Source organism: Symphalangus syndactylus, chromosome 13 (assembly GCF_028878055.3).
Source record: "Symphalangus syndactylus isolate Jambi chromosome 13, NHGRI_mSymSyn1-v2.1_pri, whole genome shotgun sequence".
Lineage (NCBI taxonomy): Eukaryota > Metazoa > Chordata > Mammalia > Primates > Hylobatidae > Symphalangus > Symphalangus syndactylus.
The window spans coordinates 39,122,663-39,140,181 of NC_072435.2; the positions used below are offsets into that span (position 1 = coordinate 39,122,663).

The 17,519-nt window shown below is 52.4% G+C and overlaps 1 protein-coding gene across 1 annotated transcript; it reads right to left on the reverse strand.

Annotated features, from left to right (window-relative positions):
* Nucleotides 1-3,117: 3,117 nt before the first annotated feature.
* On the reverse strand, nucleotides 3,118-15,083 carry FARSA (phenylalanyl-tRNA synthetase subunit alpha). Its single transcript, XM_055235721.2, has 13 exons — nucleotides 14,851-15,083; nucleotides 11,308-11,445; nucleotides 11,125-11,223; nucleotides 10,928-11,046; nucleotides 9,469-9,561; nucleotides 9,250-9,378; nucleotides 9,057-9,172; nucleotides 5,756-5,840; nucleotides 5,570-5,669; nucleotides 5,305-5,473; nucleotides 5,088-5,165; nucleotides 4,788-4,902; nucleotides 3,118-3,525 (listed from the first exon to the last, which is right to left on the reverse strand). Exons 1-13 carry the CDS (start codon nucleotides 15,073-15,075, stop codon nucleotides 3,387-3,389), a joined length of 1,605 nt encoding a protein of 534 aa, XP_055091696.2. The 5' UTR covers nucleotides 15,076-15,083; the 3' UTR covers nucleotides 3,118-3,386.
* Between the last annotated feature and the right edge of the window lie 2,436 nt (nucleotides 15,084-17,519).

Consider the following 17,519-nt stretch of genomic DNA (forward strand, 5'->3'; position numbering starts at 1 on the left):
CCCCTTTGAGAACTCGCGCAGCCAACGGGGCGCGGCCGACCGTTAAGCAGCAGTTTCGCGGTCTGGGAGCCGCGCGCGCGTGGGCGCTGCTGGGGAACAACAGCTGAGGGTGCGCTTGTGTGCCCCTATGAGGCTCCTGGGTTCCACGGGGCGCCCAGGTTATAGGGATCTCAGAGTCTTTTATTCGGTGCTTCTAACTTCATCCACTCGGCCTTGGAAAATATTCTCCATAACAATTTTTTTTTTTGAGACAAGATCTTGGTCTGTTGCCCAGGCTGGAGTGCAGTGGTGCGATCATAGCTCACTGCAGCCTCGACTTCCCAGGTTCAAGCAATCCTCCTGCCTTGGCCTCCTGAGTAGCTGGGACTACCAGTGTCATCCACCACGCACTTCTAATTTAAAAATATTTTTCTGGCCGGGCGCGGTGTCTCGTGCCTGTAATCCCAGCACTTTTGGGAGGCCAAGGTGGGTGGATCACCTGAGGTCATGAGTTCGAGACCAGCCTGGCCAACATGGTGAAACCCTGTCTCTACTAAAAATATAAAAAATAGCCAGGCGTGGTGGCGGGCGCCTATAGTCCCAGCTACTCGGGAGGCTGGGGCAGGAGAATTGCTTAAACCCAGGAGGCGGAGGTTGCAGTGAGCTGAGATCACGCCACTGCAATCCAGCCTGGGTGACAGAGTGAAGCTCTGTCTCAAAAAAAAAAAAAAAAAAGATTTTATGTATATATATACACACACACACACACACACATAATTATATATATTTTTTCCTGTAGAAATGAGATCTCTCTGTGCTGAGCCCAGGCTGATCCCCAACTCCTGGGCTCAAGCCATCCTCCCGTCTTGGTCTCCCAAAGTGCTGTCTCAAAAAAAAGAAGAAATTATCTGATCTACCCTATTGACTGTAGGTCATAAGACCCCCGTTTCAAAGAAGTTTCTGCCCCACACAAGGCCTATCTATCTAGATTCTTCTTGGCCTCTAAGAGCATGCATTCCTGAGACTCCAAGAAGAATCTAGACAGACAGGCCTTGCTGGGTTTCCCCACTCAGCCTATTAGTATTAGACAACCCCCCCACCCCTGGCTTTTTTAATTTCAGTCTTGCTCTGTTGTCCAGGCAACACTGGAGTGCAGTGGCAAGATCTCAACTCGCTGCAATCTTGGCCTCCCAGGTTCAAGCGATTCTCAGCCAACCAAGTAGCTGGGATTACAGATGCACCATGCCCAGCTAATTTTTGTATTTTTAGTAGAGATGGGGTTTTTCCACGTTGCTCAGGCTGGTCTCAAACTCCTGGCCTCAAGTGATCCACCCGCCTCAGCCTCCCAAAGTGTCAGGATTACAAGCATGAACCACGACAAACTCTTTTTGTCCAATCAAATTTCTACCTGGGTGTTCAAACTTTGTTGAACCTAAGCATAAGACACTTTTCATTAATCAGGCATGGTGGCAGGCACCTATAATCCCAGCTGCTCGGGAAGCTGAGGCTGCAGTGAGCCAAGATCGCCCCTACACTCCAGCCCGGGGAACAGCGCCAGACTCTGTCAAAACAAAACAAAACAAAACAAAACAAAACAAAACAAAAAAACAGTTTCCCCTATATCTCTGGGTCTTCATTCTGAAGGCTTGTCAGGTAACACTATGATCAAATACATTCGTATTCCTTTTCTCTTATTAATCTGCCTTTTGTCAATAATTTTTAGTGAAACTTCAGAGGGCAATAAGGAAGCTTTCTCTTCATCCCTACACAGCCAAAGTTCAGATTTGATGGAAATGGCAAGATTCCAGGGTACTTATGTTTATTTAGACACATAAATATGTATTTAACGACAGGGTCTCACTCTGTTGCCCAGGCTGGAGTACAGTGGTGTAATCAAGGCTCATTGCAGCCTCGACCTCCCAGGCTCAAGTGATCAACCTCAGTCTCTGGAGTACCTGGGATTACAGGCATGAGCCACTATGCTGAGCCAATTTTTGTTTTGTTTTTTTGGGGACACATCTCACTCTGTGGCCCAGACTGGAGTGCAGTGGTGTGATCTCAGCTCCCTACAACCTCCACCTCCTGGGTTCAAGTGATTCTCCCACCTCAGCCTCCAAGGTAGCTGGAACTACAGGTGCCTGCCACCATGCCTGGCTAATTTTTGTATTTTTCTTTTTTTGGAACAGAGTCTTGTTCTGTCACCCAGGCTGTAGTGCAGTGGCACAATCTTGGCTCACTGCAACCTCCACCTCCTGGTTCAAGTGATTCTCGTGCCTTACCCTCCAGGGTAGCTGGGACTACAGGTGCTCACCACCACGCCCAGCTGACTTTTTTTTTGTATTTTTAGTAGAGACGGGTTTTCACCACGTTGGCCAGGCTGGTCCCGAACTCCTGACCTCAAGCGATCTGCCTGCCTTGGCTTCCCGAAGTGTTGGAATTACAGGTGTGAGCCACCACGCCTGGCCTAATTTTTTTTTTTTGAGACGGAGTCTTGCTCTATCGCCCCGGCTGGAGTGCAGTGGTGTGATCTCGGCTCACTGCAAGCTCCGCCTCCCAGGTTCACGCCATTTTCCTGCCTCAGCCTCCCGAGTAGCTGGGACTACAGGCGACCGCCACCACACCCGGCTAATTTTTTGTATTTTTAGTAGACAGGGTTTCACCATGTTAGCCAGGCTGGTCTTAAACTCTTGACCTCATGATCCACCCACCTTGGCCTCCCAAAGTGCTGGGATTACAGGCGTGAGCCACTGCACCCGGCCCTAATTTTTTTATTTTTAGTAGAGATGGGGTTTCACTACGTTGGCTAGGCTGCTCCTGAACTCCTGACCTCAAGTGACCCACCCATCTTGGCCTCCCAAAAGTTCTGGGATTACAGAAGTGAGCCACTGTGCCTGGCTCAGTACCCAGATTTTTTTTTTTTTTTTTTTGTATTTTTAGTACAGACGGGGTTTCACTGTGTTAGCCAGGATGGTCTCGATCACCTGTCCTCGTGACCCGCCTGCCTCAGCCTCTCAAAGTGCTGGGATTACAGACGTGAGCCTCCGCGCCCAGCCCAGTACCCAGATTTTTGACCATCAAGTGGCACACTGAGCTAGGGGGACCCAACAAGACCCCTCACCCCTAAGGAAAGCCACCAGATGGGGGCAACTGCCCACTTTATTAGACAGTAGGTGGCCCACAGGTCTCCTCAGGGCCCACCCTCACAGTAGACACACCACACAGGACAACAGAAAGAACCTGCTACCCAGTCCTCTGTCCCTGGGATTCTGGTCCTGGGACAGGTGAGAAAGAGGAAGGTGGGGGCTGGCCTCACAGAGGCCTCATAAATACAAGGTCACTGGCCAGGGATGCAAAGGAACGCAGCAGCAGGGACTTCGGGAGAATGAGCTGTCCTCGAGTGGCCCATGTCACGCAGCCTCCTGTGTGGGAGGGGGCCTCAGGTCGGCATCCAGGCGGCACAGGGGACTGTCATACACCATCTGCAGGTTCACCTTGTGGCCCACCAGCTCCCGGATATTGTTGATGCCATATTTGATCATCGTTGGGCTTGTGGGGGAGGGAACAGAGTTTATCATGAGGTCAGCACATGCACCCTTCTGCTCAGCTTTCCATGGCTCCCATCTTCCTCAGAGGAAAAGTTCAAGTTCTCCCCATGACCCACAGGGCCCTGCGCCAACTGCTCTATCACCTCTCACTCTCCGCCTTCAGCCACACCAGCCTCCTCACTCTTCTCCTAATACAAAAAGCACATTCCTACCTCTGGGCCTTTGAACTGATTGTGACCACTACCTGGGACACCCTTCCCCAGATACTCTCATGGTTTACCTCTTTATCTATCCCCAGATTTTGCTAAGGTGGCACTTTTTCCTCCATGATGCCTTCACTGACCACGTAGTTGCCTTAGCCCTCCCTATACCACTTACTGCCCTGGTGCACACTTTTGTCTTTTTTCACTGAGTGCATTTGTTTTTTTGAGACAGTCTCACTCTGTAACCTAGGGTGGAGTGTGGTGGCATAATCTCAGCTCACTGCAACCTTCACCTCCCGGGTTCAAGTGATTCTCATACCTCAGCCTCCCGAGTACCTACGACTAGTACTACGGACGCACGTAACAGTGCCTGGCTAATTTTTGTAGTTTTAGTAGAGACGAAAGACAGAGTCACACTCTGTTGCCCAGGCTAGAATAGAGTGCAGTGGCATGATCTTGGCTCACTGCAACCTCCACCTCCTGGGTTCAAACGATTCTCCTGCCTCAGTCTCCTAAGTAGCTGGGATTACAGGTACCTGCTACCATGCCTGGCTAATTTTTATATTTTTAGTAGAGATGAGGTTTCGCCATGTTGGCCAGGCTGGCCTCAAACTCCTGACCTCAGGTGATGCACCTGCCTCAGCCACCCACAGTGCTGGGATTACAGGCATGTGCCACCATGCCTGGCCTGTTTTTATTCTTTGTAGAGACGGAGACTTGCTCTATTGCCCAGGCTGATCTCGAACTCCTGGCTCAGGCAATCCTCCTGCCTTGGCCTCCCACAGCACTGGGATGACAGGCATGAGCTACCACGACTGGCCTGATGTACTTGTTGGTCTTGCTAGTTATCATCCTTCTTGCTCCACTGGGACCCCAGATTCAGAGGGAGGGCCGTGAGCTGTCATGTTCACAGCACGGGGCTGGGCATTCAGTTTGTACTTACGATGAAAGTTTTGTCCATTGGATGAATGAATGGGTGGTGCTGAAACCACACAGGCCCCTATACCTGGAGAGTTGTTTGAAGCAGCTGGACACCCCGAGTTTCCACCTGGGCACTTACCGCTCCAGGGAGAGGCCCCAGGCAATGACCGACACGTTCTCGGGAAGCCCCATGGGCAGCAGCATCTCTGGACGGAAGACCCCCGAGTTTCCAACCTCCACCCACTTCTTCAGGCCTGCAGAGGCAGGACAGAGAAGACAGGGGCAGTGCGTGTTGAGTTTCTGGGCACTGCTGGTACAGGTTCTGGGTCTAGGTGGTGAGCTTGAGAGGTGGGGTACAGGCGTGGCAATGGGGGGACCCAGGCCGAACCATGGTAGCCTGAGACCTCCCTCCCACCCCAGTACCAGGGCCCACCCTGACCTTGGTGGTAGCTGAACACCTCCATGCTGGGCTCTGTGTATGGGTTGTAGGCTGGCTTGAAGCGGAGTTGCGTGATACCTGCAGGGAGCAGGGGGCGGGCAGGGGAGCAGGGGGCGGGCAGGAGAGCAGGGGTTTGGAGGATAATGCTGGTGATCAACACACCTGCCTGCTGCCGCACCACCATGGCCCACCCCTGCCCCCCTGCCCCCCTGCTCACCCAGCTTGGTGAAGAACTCCCGCAGAATGCCCATGAGGTGGCCCAGGGTGAGGCCGTGATCCGCCACCACGCCCTCGATCTGGTGGAACTCAGCCAGATGTGTGGCGTCCAGGGTCTCATTCCGGAATACGCGGTCGATGGAGAAGTACTTGACCGGCGTGAAGGGCCTCTAGGGGTGACAACCAAGCCAGGCCCGGGTATGGGTCAGAAGGTCCCTTTGACAGCACCCTCTCCCCACTCTGGCCCCCACCTGGGCCAACCGCACCTTCTGGGCAAGGCGGTAGAGTGCACGGGCGCTGGCTGATGTGGTGTGGGTTCGCAGTAGGTTTTTCCGGGCCTCGTCCAGCTTCCAGTTATACTTGTACCTTCAGGAGGGAAGGTGGGAAGTCCATGCAATGGCCCAGGGGTCCCCAGCCTCCTTCCCTTCCATACCAGGTAAGTCCTGCCTCACCCCTGTGAGCCATAGCCACCCTGAGAGTGGGTCCGCTTGACCCGCTGGACGTAGTCCATTGGAAGCTGCAGGGCCTCGGCTGGATCTGGGCAGGACAGAGCAACATCAGGTCAGTCAACGAGCATTTCCCCCCTGCTTTTTTTTCTTCAGACAGGGTCTCACTGTTGTCCAGGCTGGAGTGCAGTGGTACAATCTGGGCTTACTGCAACCTCTGCCTCCCAGGTTCAAGTGATTCTCGTGCCTCAGTTTTCTCATTTGTGTGTGTTTTTGGGTTGTTTTTTTTTTTTTTTGAGACGGAGTCTTGTTCAGTTGCCCCAGCTGAAGTGCAATGGGTCAATCTTGGCTCACTGCGACCTCTACCTCCCAGGTTCAAGCAATTCTCCTGATTCAGCCTCCCAAGTAGCTGGGATTACAGGTGCACGCCACCACACCTGGGTAACTTTTTTATTTTTAGTAGAGATGGGGCTTCGCCATGTTGGTCAGGGTGGTCTCAAACTCCTGACCTCAGGTGATCCACCCACCTCAGCCTCGCAGAGTGGTGGGATTACAGGCGTGAGCCACGGCACCTGGGCTTTATTTACGTATGTAAATATTTATGTATGTATTTATTTTGAGATGGAGTCTTGCTCTGTTGCCCAGGCTAGAGTGCAGTGGCATGATTTCAGCTCACTGCAACCTCCTCCTCCCAGGTTAAAGCGATTCTCCTGCCTCAGCCTCCCAAGTAGCTGGGATTACAGAAGTGCACTGCCACACCCAGCTAATTTTTCATGATATGGGGTTTCACCATGTTGGCCAGGCTGGTCTCGAACTCCTGACTTCAAGTGATCCCCCTGCCTGGGCCTCCCAAAGTGCTGGGATTATGCCACTGCACCCGGCCTTTTTATTTTTTCTTTTTTTTGAGACAGAGTCTCGCTCTGTTGCCCTGGCTGAAGTGCAGTGGCGTGATCTTGGCTCACTGCAACCTCCAGCTCCCAGGTTCAAGTGATTCTCCTGCCTCAGCCTCCCGAATAGCTGGGACTACAGGCACACGCCACCATGCCCAACTAATTTTTGTATTTTTAGTAGAGACGGGGTTTCACCATGTTGGCTAGGATGGTGTCGATCTCATGACCTTGTGACCCACCCACCGTGGCCTCCCAAAGTGCTGGAATTACAGGTGTGAGCAGCCGCACCTGGCCTGTTTTTTTTTTTTTGAGACGGAGTCTCACTCTGTCGCCCAGGCTGGAGTGCAGTGGCGCAATCTCGGCTCACTGCAAGGTCCGCCTCCCGGGTTCACACCATTCTCCTGCCTCAGCCTCTCCGAGTAGCTGGGACTACAGGCGCCCGCCACCACGCCCGGCTAATTTTTTGTATTTTTCAGTAGAGACGGGGTTTCACCGTGGTCTTGATCTCCTGACCTCGTGATCCGCCCGCCTCCGCCTCCCAAAGTGCTGGGATTACAGGCGTGAGCCACCGCGCCCAGCCTGTTTTTTTTTTTTTTTTTTAAAAGGACAAAAATTTTTTTTTTTTTTTTTGAGACGGAGTCTTGCTCTGTCGCCCAGGCTGGAGTGCAGTGGCGCGACCTTGGCTCACTGCAAGCTCCGCCTCCCGGGTTCACACCATTCTCCTGCCTCAGCCTCCCGAGTAGCTGGGACTACAGGCACCTGTCACTACTCCTGGCTAATTTTTTTTGTATTTTTAGTAGAGATGGGGTTTCACCATGTTAGCCAGGATGGTCTTCATCTCTTGAGCTCGTGATCCGCCCGTCTCAGCCTCCCAAAGTGCTGGGATTACAGGCGTGAGCCACCGCGCCCGATCTAGAGGGATGAAGTCTTGCTCTGTTGCTTGGCCTGCAGTGCAGTGATGCAATCATAGCTCACTGCAGCCTCAAACTCCCAGGCTCAAGCAATCCTTCACCTCAGCCTCCCGAGTAGCTGCAACTACAGGTGTGCACCACCATGCCCAGCTAATTTCATCTGTACAGATGGGGTCTTTCTATGTTGCTTAGGCTGGTCTCAAATTCCTGGGCTCAAGCGATCCTCCTCCCTTGGCCTCCCAAACAGTGGGATTATACCCATTGAGGCTGGCCAAGTTTCCTTCTTTGTAAAAAGGGGTAACAGTACTGCTTCCAGTAGTTGGCAGGAAGATTAGAACAGTGGCTAGCATGTGATGATGACTGCTTAGTAAGTTTTGGGTGCTATGACAACAATGACAAGAATGATGTTGTTCCTCTGGCCAGGTAAGCTGGCGCACCCAATGACCTCAACTGCCCTCTTGGTCAGGAAGGCCACCCCATTGTGAGAAGTCATTCCATTTCAGACAGTGCTAAGGGCAATGAAAGAAAGAAATGGGACAGAAGAATGAACACTAGGGGAGAAGGGCTTCTGTAGAACTCAGGGTGAGCCTGAGCGTGTTAGGCTGGTCTGTCTCTGGTGACACGTGAGCAGAGGTTTGAGGCTGCAGCCTGCCTTGAAGATCTGGGAGAAAACAGCTCTCGGCTAAAGACAGAACATAAGCAAAGGCCCTGAGGTATGCACAGCCTGGAATGCCCAAAGAAGACATGGGGGCAGGGAAGGTGTGGGGACTCACACCTGTAATCCCAGCACTTTGGGAGGCTGAGGCAAGAGGAGTCTTTGAGCTCAGGAGTTTGAGACCAGCCTGGGCAACACAGTGAGAACAAAACAAAACAAAAATACATTAATTTTGAGCTAGGCGTGGTGGCTCACGCTTGTAATCCTAGCACTTTGGGAGGCCGAGATGGGAGTATCACTTGAGGTCAGCAGTTCAAGTCCAGCCTGGCTAACATGGCAAACCCCGTCGCTATTAAAAACACAAAAATTAGCTAAGTGTGGTGGCGGGTGCATGTAATCCCAGCTACTCGGGAGGCTGAGGCAGGAGAATCGCTTGAACCCGGGAGGCAAAGTTTGCAGCAAGCCAAGATCGTGCCACTGCACACTCTAGCTTGGGTGACAGAGTGAGACCCTGTCTCAAAAAAAAAAAAAAAAAAAAAAAAAAAAAAAAAAAAAAAGACGCAGGTGGCATAATAAGAACAGAGCTTGACACATCCAAGGATGGACTTTAATTTAACTCAATTAATTAATTTTTTTAGAGGTAGACTCTTCCCTATGTTGCCTGAGCTGGATTTGTACTCCTGGGCTCGAGCAATCCTCCTGCCTTGACCTCACAAATAGCCAGACTACAGGTGCACACCACCGTGCCCAGTTCTAGACCTAATTTGATAAAATGGGATGCCCATCCTGCAAAGGCTCCGCCCTGGCCTGGTGTCTCTCATGTCTCAGGGAGGCCCTAGGGGCTGACCCACCTCGAAGGAAGAAGGTGTCATGCTGGTCACGGGCTGGGTGCTGCTGGGGCTGGAAGAGGGCATCGAAGTTCCAGAAGGAGCTCTCAATGAAGTTATCGGTCGGCATCTCGGTGAACCTGGTGGGAGACGCGGCCTGACTGCTCTGCCTGTACCCAGCAGAAGCACCAGGCCCCGCCCCCAGCCCTGTGCTCACCCCATCTCCAGGAAGATCTGTCGGAACTGGGAGCGGACCTTGAGCAGCGGGTGAAGGTGGCCGCTGTCGGGGAGGACACCGTGGGCCAAGAAGTTGTAGGGCTTGAAGGGCCGGTCCCGCCAAGAGCCACTGGGGGAGGATGCAAGGGCCTGGTAAGGGCTGCCCACCCCTGCCCCCTGCCCAGCTCCCACACGCCCTGACCCTGGGGTTGCCCCCTACCTGGAGATCATCTCTGGGCTCAGCTCTGTCTCTTGCTTGGAGATGCTGGTGCTAAAGGCACTGCCTTTGCTCACCCAGTAGGTCTTCAGGGTCCTGTGGCCAGGGGAAGGAAGGGGACGCCACTGCCATCTCCTCCTAGAGGACTTCCTTGATCTCCCGTCTGATGAGGATCCCCATGCTACCTACCAGCTTTATTTCCATCCTGACATTTATCACTACCTGAAATCCTCCTATATGGCTATGCCCTATCTCCCTGTATTCACTCACTTATTCATTCAACACTTATTGAGAACCTAATGTGTGCCAGGGTCTGTTCAAGGTGCTAAGTACACGACTGAGTGATGGTATTAGGGAAAGTCGAGCAGATTTATTCTGTGCCAGGCTCTGTTCTGCGAAAGTCTCCCCACAAGCCCCTGAAAGAGGGCAGTTTTTTGTTTGTTTGTTTGTTTTTCCTTTTTTGAGACGGAGTTTCGCTCGTTTCCCAGGCTGGAGTGCAATGGCACGGTCTCAGCTCACTGCAACCTCCACCTCCCAGGTTCAAACGATTCTCCTGCCTCAGCCTCCAGAGTAGCTGGGATTACAGGCACCCGCCACCACACCCAGCTAAGTTTTGTATTTTTAGTAGAGACGAGGTTTCACCATGTTGGCCAGGCTGGTTTCCAACTCCTGACCTCAGGTGATTTGCCCGCCTCGGCCTCCCAAAGTGCTGGGATTACAGGCATGAGCCATCGTGCCCGGCCCCTTTTTCTTTGAGATGGGGGTCTCTCTCTGTGTTGCCCAGGCTGGCCTTGAATTCATGGATTCAAGTGATCCTAACACTTCAGCCTCCTGAGTACTTGGGATTACACATGTGAGCCACCACACTTGGCCCAGGCTATTTTATAGATAAGGAAACTGAGACCAGCAAAGGCCAGGTGACTTGGCCAAGGTCATAAAACTAGTTAAGTGACAGAGCCCGAACTTCAATTAGGCATCCCAGCTCTAGTCTCTTCTCTCTGTCACTCTGTGTCTGCTCAAAGGGGACATTTGTCCTGGGAGAGGACAGCCCCTAGCCCATCTAGGTTCCAGGAGCCTGTCTGGTGTGTGCTCATTAAACTTTGGACCACACTAAGGACAGCGAAAGAAATGAACAAGCACCAAAGATGAAGACTAGGGGCGATGGGCTTCATGGAACTCAAGGGGAGAGGAGGGGTGTCAGGGTGGCCTCTTTAAGGGGACACAGGAGAGAGACTTGATGAGGAGCCTATCTTGAAGATCAGAGGGGAAACAGTTCTCAGCAGAAGAGTCCTCATGGGCAAAGACCCCAAGGCACGCAGGCTTAACAACTATGGCATTAAGCGAGCTGGGAGGAAACTGGCCACACCTGTGCTTGGTGTGGGCAAGATGTCTCCCTCCCACCATGCCTCCACCATGCTTTGCAGGTGGTGGGGGCCTGAGCCTGCAGGGGGCACCCACTCACACTTCAGCCAACAGCTTCCTCTTCCTCAGCTCACTCCTCTCCTTCTCCCCCAGCTTCTCAGCCTGTCCCCCTCGGACGAGCTGGAGCCGCCGCTGCACCTCGTCCTCCATGCTGTCCACCTGCCAGGATAAGCGGTGTGAGGGCCAGGGGCCCGCGTGCCCATCCACCTGCCCCCTGACCAGCCCGCAGGAACGCACCACTCGGAACACTCGGGGCCCATCGGCCGCACTCTTGTCCACCCGGATCCACTTGTTGGACATGGCCTTGCTGAAGCCCACTTTGCCACTGGGCAGTCGCTGGAAAAGAGAGGCTGCAGTGAGTGGGGCACGAGGGCCACCTTCATCCCATCACTCACTCCCCATTCACCCCGCAGCTCCTACCATAAGCTCGCTCTGGGCCAGGCCCTCTGGGGGAATGCTTCGAAACACACGAGCCTCATGGCTGCCCTCCCGGGCAATCTCCTCGCCCTCCGCAGTAAGCTCCCAGCGCTTGGTGGACCGAAGTTCAGCCTCGATGACCTAAAGGGAAATGTGGGGAGGGGGTCGAGGCAGGGGTGAGGCTCAGAGCCAGGCACCCCCTTTCTGCAGCACTGAGTCCCAGGTTCAAAGCACAACCCTTAAAGCTAGCTTCACATCCCAGCTATACAACTTTACAGCCAAGTGGTCTCAAGGGAAAGACTTCCCCTTGCTGTGTCTCTATTTCCCTTATGTAACACAGGGGTAGTAATAATGATAGTTTACACCTCCCGGGGTAAAGTACACCACTAAGGATGTTACCTGGCAGAGGACAAATTCTTACTGTCAGTTTTGAACCTGTGACAGATTTTAATGTGAAAAATTAGGTGAACTGATTTGTCTCCACATTTTTTTGTTTGTTTTTGTTTTCTTTGATGGGGGTCTCACCCTGTCACTAGGCTGGGGTGCAGTGGTGTAATCACAGCTCACTGCAGCCTCGACCTCCTGGGCTCAAACGATCCTTCCGCCTCAGCCTCCCTCCCAAGTAGCTGGGACTATAGGCACGTGCCGCCACATCTGGTTAGTTTTTAAATTACTTTTTTTTTTTTTTTTTTTGAGACGGAGTCTTGTACTGTTGCTCAGGCTGGAGTGCAGTGGTGCGATCTCGGCTCACTGCAACCTCTGCCTCCTGGCTTCAAACGATTCTCCTGCCTCAGCCTCCCAAGTAGCTCGGATTACAGGTGCCCGCCACCGCCCCCAGCTAATTTTTGTATTTTTAGTAGAGATGGGGTTTCACCATGTTGGCCAGGCTGGTCTCAAACTCCTGACCTCGTAATCAGCCAACTCGGCCTCCCAAAGTGCTGGGATTACAGGCGTGAGCCACTGCGCCCAGCCCTTTAAATTACTTTTTAAAGACAGGGTGTTGTTATGTTGTCCAGGCTGGTCTCAAACTCCGGGCCTCAAGTGATTCTCCTTCCTCAGCCTCCCAAAGTGCTGGCATAATGGGCATGAGCCACCACACCCAGCCTGTCTCCATGTTTAAATGTTCACATGTCAGTGCCCAGAATGTCAGAGAAGGGCCCTGGAGGTCCACATTACAAACAAAAACTGAGGTTCCAGGTCCAGAGTCATGAAGACAAGGACAACAAGGGTAAGCAGAGTGCACAGGGCCTGGATCCCACTTCGTTCTAATCCCAACTCTGCCCTTCACTTACTGTGTGACCTCAGGAAAGTTGCTTAACCTCTCAGTGACTCTTCTTTGAGACGGAGTCTCGCTCTGTCGCCCAGGCTGGAGTGCAGTGGTGCAATCTCGGCTCACTGCAAGCTCCGCCTCCCAGGTTCACGCCACTCTCCTGCCTCAGCCTCTCCGAGTAGCTGGGACTACAGGCACCCGCCACCACGCCCGGCTAATTTTTTTGTATTTTTAGTAGAGACGGGGTTTCACCGTGGTCTCGATCTCCTGACCTCGTGATCCGCCCGCCTCGGCCTCCCAAAGTGCTGGGGTTACAAGCGTGAGCCACCGTGCCCGGCCAACTCTTCTCATCCATAAGAGAAAGGTGTGACGGGTTCTACCTCAGAAGATTTTAAGGAGTAGCTAAATTAATACTCAGAAAGAGGCCGGGCGCAGTGGCTCACGCTTGTAATCCCAGCACTTTGGGAGGCCGAGGCGGGCGGATCACGAGGTCAGGAGATCGAGACCACGGTGAAACCCCGTCTCTACTAAAAATACAAAAAAATTAGCCAGGCGTAGTGGCGGGCACCTGTAGTCCCAGCTACTCAGAGAGGCTGAGGCAGGAGAATGGCGTGAACCCGGGAGGCGGAGCTTGCAGTGAGCCAAGATAGCGCCACTGCACTCCAGCCTGGGAGACAGAGCGAGACTCCATCTCAAAAAAAAAAAAAAAAAGTACTCAGAAAGAATATATAGTGCCTACTATGTGACAAACGCTGCATAAATTCTTTTTTTTTTTTTTTTTTGAGACAGAGTCTTGCTCTGTTGCCCAGGCTGGAGTGCAGTGGTGCGATCTCGGCTCACTGCAACCTCTATCTCCCGATTCAAACAATTATCTGCCTCAGCCTCCCAAGTAGCTGGGATTACAGGCACCCACCACCACGCCTGGCTAATTTTTTTTGTATTTTTAGTAGAGACGGGGTTTCACCATCTTGGCCAGGCTGGTCTTGAACTCCTGACCTCGTGATCCACCCGCCTCGGCCACCCAAAATGCTGGGATTACAAACGTGAGCCACTGCACCCAGCATAAATTCTAATTACTATAATATTTTTATGGCTATTACTGTCATTAGATTGAACCTCACCTCCTTATATTATTTAACCCTCTGTGACGTATACAAATGTCAAATCATATTGATCAAGGCACTGTCACCCCACACAACACTGCTGCCACCTCTCCTCTGCATTGAGGACTATGGGCTCTGCAGCCTGAGTGCCTAATTTCAAATCTGGGCTCATCGGCCTCTTCTATTCACACTGATTATGTTACTGACCATCAATTGTCACATCTGCAAAATGGGAATAACATGGCCATCAGCCAGGATTATGGAATGGATTGGACAAACAAGCTGAGACCAAAGTGGGGCACAGAACATGAGCTCTAGGGATAAACAGCCCAGATCCTGGACCCATGGATCTAGCCTTCTGGGTGGCCCACGGGCCCCTCAGCATCCTACTCTTGTGATTCTGTTACTGTCCACTTGCCCAAGTCAGAAGGCTGGACTTCATCTGTGCGCTCCCTGCCTTGTCCTGAATCCCATGCCTTCCCCACCTCCCCCAAGCTTCCTTCCCATAGCCAGACATCATGCCCTCCAGCTTGGGGAAGCGCCAGCTTCTGCTTTCATCCCTTCACCTCCAGTCCTGTCCATGCCAATTCTTCCCAAAGGTGATGTGGATAGCACACTCATCTGACCGGCTCTAGCTCCTGCTATCGCTCCCTAGTTCCCTCATGAGGTAAAGACCTAAGAGGCCTTGCAATTACAGCTATGCTGGTCTCCCTCGCCGCCTGCCATCCCCCAAGATCCCGGCCACTGATCTCTAAAGTGCTATCACTTTCCTCTACAGAGAACCGTCACCTGCACCGCCCAGGCCGCTCTCCCTGACCCCCAAGGCTGGGTCAGCTGTCACAGCTGGGTCCCCTGTTTTCCCCCATCACTCTGGTTCTTGAAGCACCTTCCTATTAGGTTGCAACCTGCGTGAGGGCAGCAACCGCGCTTCCTCGTCCATCATCGTACCCCCTACCCACGCTGACTGTGCCCCAATAAACGTTTATCGCATGAGGAACATCCGTGCGTCTGGGCCCTCACTCGTCCCACTTCCCGCCCGCACATCCCGGAGTGAACACATATACAGCTACCCCAAACTAGGCCTGGGGGAATTTGGCTTGGACGTAGAGCGCCCGGGGCAAGGGGACTGTAGGTGCAAGGGCAAGGCGGCCCGGCATCATGGGCCCGGCTCACCTCGCCCAGCGCCTGAAGGCTCTTCACGGCGCCCACCACCGCCTGGTGCTCCATGCCCAGCTCAGCCGCCAGCTCGGCGCTGTCCAGGCCGCCGTCAGACGCCTCCAGCCGCCGGAGCAGTAGTTCCGCCACTGGACCATCCGCCATGGCTGCTTCTAGTGTGCTCAGCTTGTCCAGGCCGGGGTCTGAGCCACCGGAACCGGAACCCGGCGTGTGTACCGCCATCTTGAATGTGTCTAACCGCAGAGCAGGGCTCAATGTGTCGTCATCTTGAGTGTGGCGACGGATCCTCAAAAGGTGCACGGGACTCAGTTCCCACCTCCACCCTGGCTCCATCAGTGGCGTCTGGTTGACCAGAGAGGTAAAATTGATTATCTCAAGGTCAGAAGCACCGCCCTGTTTTGAGTTTTATCTAGCCTCATTTCAGCGGGCTATGTGACCTTGGACTTCCCCCTCTCTGGGTTAAAGAACCTTCTGCCCTTCTGGTATTCTCTCTTGCCCTAGGAGAGGCGGTGGGTGGTGGGCTCCAGAGATGGTCATTTTGGCGATGTCATCTACTTTTAAAATTTCAAAGGAAGGCTGGGTAGGTACCGTCCCTTTTTATAGAGGGGAAAGGAATTCACCTAGTAAGTCAAGGTGGCACCTAACCTATGTGGACTACCTGGTATGTGGTAGTACTTAGCCCAGAACTGAGTACTTCACGTGTAGTATTTCATTTCTCCCCAAAACTTTATGATGTAGATACTGATATAGCCGCATTACACAGGTGAGAAAACTGAGGCTCAGAGGGTGGTATGACTTGCCCAAGGTTCTACAGAGAGTTGTTGGAAATGAAGTCATAAATTATAAACCTTCCAGATCCTCCCACCCTTGTGCGCTGAGAGCAACGTCAGTGCAAATACTGCATGGCCTAGATTAGCACTGTCTTATAGAAATACAGTGCAAAACATCTTTCTTTTTTGAGACAGGGTCTTGCTCTGTCACCCATGCTAGAGTGCAGTGGTGCAATTATGGCTTACTGCAGCCTTGACTTCCCAGGCTCTAAGGATCCTCCAACCTTAGGCTCCTGAGTAGCTGGAACTACAGGTGCACGCCACCACACCCAGTTTTTTTTTTTTTTTTTTGTAAATATGGGATTCGGCCATGTTGCCCAGGCTGGTCTCAAACTCCTAGGCTCAGGTTATCCTCCTGCATCGGTCTCCCAAAGTGCTGGCATTACAGTCATGACCCACCTCGCCCAGCCAGCCAGACCCTGACTCTTACAAAAAAAAAAAAAAAAAGATGACTAATAAAATATTTTGCACTCGGCTGGGCACAGTGGCTCACCCCTGTCAAATCCCAGCACTTTGGGAGGCCGAGGCAGGTGGATCACCTGAGGTTGGGAGTTTGAGACCAGCCTGACCAACATGGAGAAACCCCGTCTCTACTAAAAATACAAAATTAGCAGGGCGTGGTGGCGCATGCCTGTAATCTCAGCTACTTGGGATGCTGAGGCAGGAGAATCACTTGAACCTGGGAGGCAGAGGCTGTGGTGAGCTGAGATCGTGTCATTGCACTCCAGCCTGGGTGACAAGGCGAAACTCTGTCTCAAAAAAAAAAAAATTGCACTTTTTTTTCATACTAAACCTTCAAAATCTGATGTGTATTTTACACTTACAACACATCTCCATTTGGACCAACCACATTTCAAATGGTCAGTAGTCATATGTGGGCAGTGGTGACTTAACGTCAGCACAGGTAGATTAGAATCTTAGATCTGCTGGTCAGGTCAGTGGCTCATACCTGTAATCACAGCACTTTGGGAGGCTGAGGCGGGCGAATCACCTGAGGTCAGGAGTTCAAGACCAGCTTGGCCAAGATGGCAAAACCCCATCTCCTCTAAAAACACAAAAATTAGCTCGGTGCAGTGGGGGTGCCTGTAATCCCAGCTACACGGGAAGCAGAGGCAGGAGAATCACTTGAGCATGGTAGGTGGAGCTTGCAGTGAGCGGAGATCGCACCACTGCACTCCAGCCTGGGTGACAGAGCAAGGCTGTCTCAAAAAAAAAAAAAAAAGAATCCTAGATCTGTTATTTATGTCATTCAACCAGAAAGCTTAATCTTTCTTTTTTTTTTTTTTTTTTTTGAGATGGAGTCTTTCTCTGTCCCCCAGGCTGGAGTGCAGTGGCGCGATCTCGGCTCACCGCAACCTCCACCTCCTGGGTTCACACCATTCTCCTGCCTCAGCCTCCCAAGTAGCTGGGACTACAGGCGCCCGCCAACACGCCCGGCTACTTTTTTGTATTTTTAGTAGAGACGGGGTTTCACCGTGTTAGCCAGGATGGTCTCGATCTCCTGACCTCGTGATCTGCCCACCTCGGCCTCCCAAAGTGCTGGGATTACAGGCTTGAGCCACCGCGCCCGGCCGTTGGCTTAATCTTTCTGTGCCTCAGTTTCTTGCTCACATGGAGGTGATTGGAGCCCAGGTTATTGTGAGAATTAAATGCCCACACATATTCACACTGCTTACTAAATTGAGTGTGGCCCATGTTTGAACGCTCTTATAAGCAGAACACATTTATTCCTTTTACATCACAATTATTATTTGAGTCTGTAAAATGGGATTACTCATATCCCCCAGTCCTGACCCTATATAAGGTTCTGTATTGAGGATACATTTCTCAGAGTCC

Excerpts from the sequence above, each read along its gene's own strand:
- FARSA (XM_055235721.2), bottom strand. The coding sequence starts at position 15,075 with ATGGCGGTACACACGCCGGGTTCCGGTTCCGGTGGCTCAGACCCCGGC. Across the intron at positions 11,446-14,850 it reads GCCTTCAGGCGCTGGGCGAG|GTCATCGAGGCTGAACTTCG; the intron begins GTGAGCCGGGCC and ends ATTTCCCTTTAG. Across the intron at positions 11,224-11,307 it reads TGGCCCAGAGCGAGCTTATG|CGACTGCCCAGTGGCAAAGT; the intron begins GTAGGAGCTGCG and ends TCTCTTTTCCAG.